The 8,587-nt window shown below is 30.3% G+C and overlaps 1 protein-coding gene across 1 annotated transcript; it reads left to right on the top strand.

The window, feature by feature from the left end:
• Positions 1-5,367: 5,367 nt before the first annotated feature.
• LOC148575388 (glutathione S-transferase T1-like) lies at positions 5,368-7,350 on the top strand. Its single transcript, XM_088505063.1, has 5 exons — positions 5,368-5,523; positions 6,202-6,262; positions 6,585-6,638; positions 6,886-6,965; positions 7,325-7,350. The coding sequence occupies exons 1-5, from the start codon at positions 5,490-5,492 to the stop codon at positions 7,348-7,350; spliced, it is 255 nt and encodes an 84-aa protein (XP_088361189.1). The 5' UTR covers positions 5,368-5,489.
• The last annotated feature ends 1,237 nt before the right edge of the window (positions 7,351-8,587 follow it).

Consider the following 8,587-nt stretch of genomic DNA (forward strand, 5'->3'; position numbering starts at 1 on the left):
ATGAGTAATAACTCAAATGACATAGTCTCCCCATACTCAATTAAGAGGTTGCGGGTTCGAGTCTCCTATCTTTGGTAATAAAAAAAAAAAAAAAAAACATGTTCTCTCTCCTATCCTCAATAAATAACTCAGTTTGTTGGAGGTAGAATTCTGTTAGTACTATTAACTTTGAGACACTTGATCAATAACATAAGAAATGAATAATTAGGAAAATTCTTTTTTATTCAACCTTTTATATTGCATTCTATTGTGATATTACTATTTCTTCTAAAAACTTAAACTGAGACAATATAAATATATAATTATATCTTTAATACACTCATTTAAATAAAAATCTCTCTTAAATTTACTTAATTTTTACATATCTTTTTATTTGTCTTTTGTTTTTTAAATTCATCAAAAATTAAATTCTAAATTATTTTTTAACATAAAACTCTGATATTATATTATAAAATTACTTGTTCAAAATATTTAAACTGATAGAAGATCAATGCAATATATAAATAATTATATCTATAATACGTTATCAATAGTGTTCTATATATAATGATTATAATCAAATACGCTATCAATAGTGTTCTATATATAATCAAATACGCTTAGAAGAATAAGCACAACCTCTTTTGATCTAAAATCTATTTGTCATTTATTTTGAAATCATAATTTCTTTTCATCTTGTTTGAATATAAATTTTTAATAAATATATTTTCTAATAAAATCTAATTTGAATGCGTTTTACGATAAGTTGCCTTTTAATAGAGCTTATTTATGCGAGTAATCAAAGTGAAAGGTGGCTGGTTTGTTTTCTTAAAACTCTTGCTCTAGTAGCAAGCTAAGCTAAGATGCTCCAAAGATGGCCATATAAAAAAGTGGAGAGATTATTTTTAGTTGTGACTTATTTGAAATTTATAGGTACATTTTGGTTTTCTAGTGTTTCTTTTATTAATATAAAATCTTATTTTAGTCATAAAAATTAAAAGATGAAAGTTGATGAAAATTAGTCATATTTAAATTATATTAGTTTGTGTCATATAAAATTTGAATGAATGATTGTATATATTATTCATAAGCTTAATTCTAGTGGCTCTGTTACAAAAGATGGTTAGGCGGCTTGTAAAGACATTTTAAGAGAATATGAAGATAAATTTTTGGCTTGTTATAATGCGAGTTTGGATAGTTATATAGTGACGACTTTGACAAATAAATTCTAGAATATTCTGTTAGGTTTGGACTTAACTCTAAATATTGAGTATGTGAATGTTTACATGAAAGTTGATATTAAGTAATAGCTAAGTTAACTTTTGTTTTCAAAAATCATCGATTTGCATTCTATAGAAGTGTTAGTTTTAGCTATTAAAAAAAAAGTGAATTCTACCCAACTCCTTCTAAAATAACATGTAAATTACTTTTCATGATGTGTCAAATTTTAATTGGTCATCATTTTAACTATAGTTAGATTATTTTATAATTTATTAGTTGAGATGGGTAATGATATAATTTCTTAAAATATCAAAACCACACTTCCATTAATTGAAGCACATTTCCACTCCTTCATTCTTTTTTCATCGCGTAGCTTCTGTTCTTCCAAGCATCGTTGTTGTGACAAGAAGCGCCAACGTTGTCGTCATCATCTCTTAACCAGTCGTTAAATTAAATTCTCGTATCCGTAACTTTGCCGTCCTTCCACGTCGTTAAATTAAATTTTTGTGGTCTGTAACTTTGCCGTCTTTCCCAATATAGCCAGCCTTATCGCTATCTTCCATGGTTAGTTTGGTTATTAAATTTTTTTATTAAAAAAATATATTTTTATTTAATTACATGATAGAACGTATACTCGTATGTAAAATATAATATAATAAAATAAATCTATTCAGAGTACTTAAAAGTATAATTAAAATTAGGAACATACAAATATAATAATAAAATTTGTATTTTAAACAAATAAACATATCTTTTATCATACATAAATTATTTAAAAAAATGAATAAATGATTAAAATTAATAACACAAATTTAAAATGATAAAATCTAACTTTTTTACGAGTATTTTTTATAATATTTTTTTTTTAAATTTTAATTTATTAGTACTTTATTATTTACTTAATAATTAAACAAATTATTTTCATAAAAAAATATTTTTTGTATTATTTTAAGGAAGAGACCAATATAACAGTTTAAAAAATAACGTAAAAATAATATTTTATATAAAAAATAGTTAATATTAAAATTTTTAAATGTAAGAATAAATTGTATAGATATTTAAGAAATAAATATGAATTACATGCCTAAAATAAATAAAACAGACAAAAATAATTCTATATTTCTCAAGAGTACTTCTATTTATATGTTTTATTTATTTTAGGCATGTATTTCATATTTATCTGTTAAATATTTATACAATTTTTTTTATTTAAAAATTTTAATATTAAATATTTTTTATTTAAATTATTATTTTTACATTATTTTTTAAACTGATATATTGGTCTCGTTTTTAAGATAATACAAAAAATAATTTCTCATAAAAATAATTTATTTAATCATTAATTAAATAATAAAGTATTGATAAATTAAAAATTAAAAGAATAAAATATTATAATAAATATGATAAGAAAGTTGGATTTTATCATTTTAAAATATTTGTTATTAATTTTAACAATTTATTCAATTTTTTTAAAGAATTTATATATGATAAAGCATATGTTTACTTGTTTAGAGTACAAATTTTACTATTATATTTATATGTTCATGATTTTAATTATATTTTAAGTATTTTAAATAGATTTATTTTATTATATTATATTTTACATATAAATATATATTCTATTATGTAATTAAATAAAGATATATTTTTTTAATAAAAAAATTTAATAACCAAACTAATCATTAATTATATATTAGTAAGGAATGATCTACAACAGAAAAAAAAAAAGGATCGAACGAGAGTAATAGGAAGGACGGGAATTTAATAATGTAGTTAAGGAATGATGCACTGGAAAAAGAGAGATTGCGGTGAGAGCGCAGTAGATGACGACAACCTCGACGTTTCTTGTCACGACGGTGACGGCCATGTTTGGAAGGACTGAAGCTACGCGATGAAAAAAGAATTGAGGAGTGGAAATGTGCTTCAATTAACGGGAGTGAGATTTTAATATTTTAAAAAATTATACCATTACCCATCTCAAATAATAAATTATAAAATAACCCAACTATGATTAAAATCATGACCAATTAAAATTTGACACATCATAAAAGATAACTTATATGTTATTTTAGAAGGATTTAGGTAGCATTCACCTTTAAAAAAACCGCTATAATAGACTAAGTAACTAAAATATCCAACATGAGTTTTCGAATGGCAAAAACTTTAAACTTAAGTTGAAATAATGCCATTTTTTTCCTTTTTATTCCTATGTGTATTTTTTATGTTTCATGTGGATTTTATTAAAACTGCATTTTTTAAAATACTTTATATGTCTAAGTCTTTTGTTCTTGGACATTTTGTCCTTTTATCTATAAAAAATATTATTATATACAAAAACTATAGATATTAAATTAAAAAAATAATTTTAAATTATTGTCGACTTTCTATATTAATAGTGTGTCATAGAGTCAAAATGCAATTTGCACATCTTTGTAGTGGAAGCAAGAAGTTATAGATTAATAATATTTGTACTATTTTTTATATATTTTATTTTCATTCTTTTATGATATAATTTATTTTTTATTTTTTATTAATCATTTTTATAAAAAGAAATAAAATATGTAAAAAAAATGATGATGATATATGATTAAGTCATTTTGGTAATTAAATTTGACAAATTAATCTAATAATTTACACTACTAGAAAACTAGTTATTACAGACGGATATTTTCGACGGATTTTATCCCACGGAAATACAGACAGAATTTCAGAGGGATTTTTTGTCGGAAAACAAAAAAAATTAGCATAAATTTACAGACAGAAAAGAGAATCTGTCTATAATTCTGTCGGAAAAATTAATTTTTTCGTGGAAAATGATTACAGACGAAAAATCCGTCTTAAATCAAATGGACAAAATACTGTATTTTGTTAAATTATTACAGACGAATTTTTCGTCTGTAATGTAAAATTTTCCGTCAAAAATAATAAGATAAACCTATCATTGCCCGAGCTCCATTCACAGCACACAAATCAAACCTAGCCTTCCTCACCCTTCTTCTCCGTCAACGACTCAACGAGCTACTTCTTCTTCTCCTTTCCTCACCCACAGCGCCACCGCCGGCCACCCTAACCGCCGCAGCTACCTTCTCCTTCTTCTCCTCTTTTTTAAACACTGAACCAGTATAACACAACCCCTGTCTCTCTCGTTCTTTCTCGTTCACAGAACAAAGCAAGCTCAAGCTCCACCACCACCGCCCCTCAAGCTCGCATATCTTCTCAGCGCTACAGCCATCATCTCCTCCAGTCAATGCGGCGGCTACCTTCGCGCAAGCCCTAGCTTCTCAAATCCATTCCTATACCTTCATTGTATCATTCCCTTCCAGATCTAATTACTGATTTCCGTTCCCAATTTTAGTCTTGCTAACCCTAAAATTCATAACATGCTTTGGGATCTCATCCACGGAATCTTCCCCTCTAATTTGTTGAATGGATATCAAATTAGGGGTGAAGATTGAAATCACTTGATTTTATTTTTCATTGAGGAACTATTAGCTACTCAAGTAGCAAAAAGATTAAAGTATGCGTGAGTAATGATTCGTGTGGGTATCTGCTTGATCATAATTGCTTTGCTTTGGTGTGCCTTTCAATCTCTCAAGCAAATGCAGCTTCCGGAATGGCGATCCATGAGGACTGCAAGTTGCGATTTTTAGAGCTCAAGACAAAAAGGACTCACAAGTTCATAGTTTTCAAGATTGAGGAAACTCAAGAATTGTTTTTGATCCAATCCGGAGGAATCAATAGAAAAGGCAAATCCCTTATGATACACCAGATCCGGCTCGGTTATTGATAGAGTGAATAGATCTGCCATTTCTTGAGATCTCTCTTCTGATTCAAAATCTTGGTGTAACGTGTATCCCCCCGTGGGTGACCGATAGTGAAGTAGTACCGTGAGGAAAGGGTGAAAAGAACCCCCATTGAGGAGTGAAATAGAACATGAAACCGTAAGCTCCCAAGCAGTGGGAGGAGCCCAGCCCGGGGCTCTAACCGCGTGCCTGTTGAAGAATGAGCTGGCGACTCATAGGCAGTGGCTTGGTTAAGGGAAACCACCGGAGCCGTAGCGAAAGCGAGTCTTCATAGGGCAATTGTCACTGCTTATGGACCTGAACCTGGGTGATCTATCTATGACCAGGATGAAGCTTGGATGAAACTAAGTGGAGGTCCGAATCAGAAGCAAGTCATTGTAGAGAAGCTTGGTGAGCCAGCTCAAGGCTACGAAGATTTCGCTGCTTGCCTCCCTCCTAATGAGTGCCGCTATGCTATATATGATTTTGAGTTCTTGACCGAAGGCAATGTCCCCAAGAGCAGGATTTTCTTCATTACTTGGTAATTAGATATTTGCTTGTTTGTTTGTTCATATACCTGCTAGATGCTTTTGCTGTTGATTGATATTAATTTGATTTTCGTGTGTCTTTGTGCCTTTGTGATATTAATTTGATTTTCTAGTTATAAATTAATCTCTAAACAGTTGCATTGTGTTACTTGTTCCAATTTTTCTTGTGTACTACTTGAATAGCATGATGAGGTTCAAAATTTTAAATTTCTTAACCCTGTGCATTTCTTCTTTTTGACAGTTTTGTACAGGAATATGATCCCTAGTAACTTTACTATGAATACATCTAATGTGATGGCTAGTTTGGCCACAGATCTACTGGTGGGTTATTTTTTTTATTTTAATTTACAATATTCTCTTGTTGATGGCAAAGTTTCAGTTTCTAAGTGTAAATCTAATTTTGATACTTGTGCAAATATCAAAATAGGGATCAGCATCAAAGACAGAAAACACCAATTTTCTTGAATATTATGAATTAGTGTGTGTCTATTACCAGTCCCCTTACTGTGTTTCTATTGTAAAAGCAGGGTTCAGCATGTGTAGTTAATGCAGCTAGTGAAAGAGACATATCTGAGTTTGATTTTTCATTTGCTTAATACTTACCAATAGAAACTTCTTTACTCCTTGTGCTGCCTTTGCTGATTTTTCGTGTCCTTGTGATGTCTTTGCAGAAGTAAACCCTCTGCAGAAAGTTTCGGCTATTGTTCATGGAAACTTGAAGCTCTCCGAGAGGTAATTCTTGATAAGGAACCATGCTTTTTAACCCTCCTTTCTTATTTTAATGCTTATGGCGGTGCTCCATTGCACCTGTTGGTTATCACTGGGTTGTTAAGGTTATTTATATACATTATGGCTATCAAAATGAAGGAAACATGTTGGGATATCCTAATTTAAATCTGAAACATGACATGTATTTTATTTAAGTATCCTCCATTCTGTTCACTTTTTGGTTTTGTTAGTCTAATTTGTGTAATTCACTTTATAAATACGTGAATTTGTGTTTCTTTACAATGCTTATGTAAGTGGTGAAATTAATCTTGTTTTCTTTTGGCAGCCATGCAATCCTAGTATATCTCGCTTTTGCTTTTACTGGAATTCTTGACCACTGGTTAGTAGAACCAGCTCATCTGCTTCTTGTGACCTGATGAACTGCTATTGTTCCAATATTTATAGAGTACTCATTACTTGGGAACTCGTAGATTTCAGAATTAAACCGTTACATTGTCCATTAGTAAAACACGATTTTGGGTTCATTTTCCTCATTTCTATATGTTCATTGAAATGACAGATTAGGGTGACAGAGATTAGAATAAATAACTTAATAAATTATAACATCTTCCATTTTGATTCATCAGGTATCCAACTGAGCTGTCTAGAAGAGCCAAAATTAACTCAGTAATGGATTGGCATTATTCTAATTTACGAAATGAAGCAGGTAGATACATTCTAATTTTCATTTTGAACTCCTTTAAGTAATGTGACTAGCCATGAGCAGTTGATTTTTTTCTATAGGCTTGTATGCTACTTAGCGATTAATTACTAGAAGAAAATCCAGGAATGTGGTGATTATCCATCATTTGTTGTAATGATTAAGAAAATATTCCGAAGGATTTAGTCTTTATAACTACACTAGCACCTGCCATTGGCCGTCAACTGAATCCAAAAGCAGCTACTGAAGCAGAAAAAGTTTTATTATCTTCTCTGAAAGCACTAGAGGATTTCTGGCTCAATGGAGATAATGGAGGCTTTCTGTGTGATAGCACCCAACCATTACAACCTCTTTTTTGTCTCCAGGGAAACAAGTTAACAGAGATATCTAAAAATCTCTTTTCATCATGGACCATGCTTACTGAATTCAATGCATGTAGGGATTTTCTTCTCTAAATACACACATATGCTGCTTTGCTTTCAATTTATTATTTCTATTCCTACATGTCAACTCACCAATTTTTTTCATTCTTATCACTACTGCAACAACAAACTTGTTGAATGGCATACCAGACAGCATTGGAGGCCTTTCACGTCTAATTCGTCTTGATCTCCACCAGAACAGTGAGCTCTTTGATGTTATTCACATATTCTTAGAAGTTAAACAGATTAATATGGAATTAAAATGCTTACATTGGTGCCTAGCTAGAACATTCGGAACCAGTATAAGCAGAAATTGAGAGAACAGTTAGATACTCTGGCATATTTGATTAAAGAATGGTAAACCTGTGACAAATTTCTGAGAGTTTGTGATAGATCTTTAGGCTAATTATTAATCATATTGCTGTTTTTATTTTGAAATTTTAGATGCAGACTCAAGCATGCCACCAAGTGATGGATGAAGCAGAACAGGAGTACAAGAAGTTTTCCAAACGGATCACTGAAAGCCGTGAGGAAATGAAGGTTTTCACCTCTTTGACTAACGTTATTTGATCTGTGATTTGGGAAAAAACTGTTAAGAATCGTAAAGTTCTTGCTAGAGGAGCCGAGTTTAGGTGTTCGGAAAGCACTTTCTAAGGTAATCCATTATGAACCATGTTCATGTAATTTACTTCTGAACTATAACAGTTTCTTACCCTTCACTTTCTTTTGGTTTTTTCCTGCCTTCCTTCTTTTCTTGTAGTTAATTGTGGTTATAGCTTCACATTGTTACTTGGTTGGTTCATCTGGAGAGTTGTTCATTGAGTATCTTGTATGGCACTGTGCTTTAACTGACAATAATCGCGGTGATCTTGACATCCTGAATAAGAGAGTGGAGGTAAAATTTCTCCCTAATCCTTGCTTCTTAATAAACAAGTGCCACTTGTGTACAATGATAAGACCATGATTGAAACCAAAATTTACTTTCTTAAATGCCATCTTAGCTTGGTGATGATCATGCCAGAAACTTATATTGTTGTACCATGATTCAATTTATAAAAGGAACTATGCCACAAACATATAATTAGAAAGGGTGATGAGCAGGGCTCTATATATATATATATATATATATATATATATATATAGGACCCACATAAATTACATAACACCCAACCTTTTTCAGATATGTTAATCATTCTGAAGACAAAA

This window comes from Arachis ipaensis, chromosome B2, assembly GCF_059453495.1.
Source record: "Arachis ipaensis isolate K30076 ecotype BB chromosome B2, ASM5945349v1, whole genome shotgun sequence".
In the NCBI taxonomy this organism is placed as follows: domain Eukaryota; kingdom Viridiplantae; phylum Streptophyta; class Magnoliopsida; order Fabales; family Fabaceae; genus Arachis; species Arachis ipaensis.

What these genes read in the sequence shown, in the direction of transcription:
- LOC148575388 (XM_088505063.1), top strand. Translation starts at nt 5,490, where the DNA reads ATGTCCCCAAGAGCAGGATTTTCTTCATTACTTG. An exon ending in AGGATTTTCTTCATTACTTG is followed by an intron (nt 5,524 to 6,201) that starts GTAATTAGATAT and finishes ATGTCTTTGCAG; the next exon opens with AAGTAAACCCTCTGCAGAAA. An exon ending in ACTGGAATTCTTGACCACTG is followed by an intron (nt 6,639 to 6,885) that starts GTTAGTAGAACC and finishes TTGATTCATCAG; the next exon opens with GTATCCAACTGAGCTGTCTA.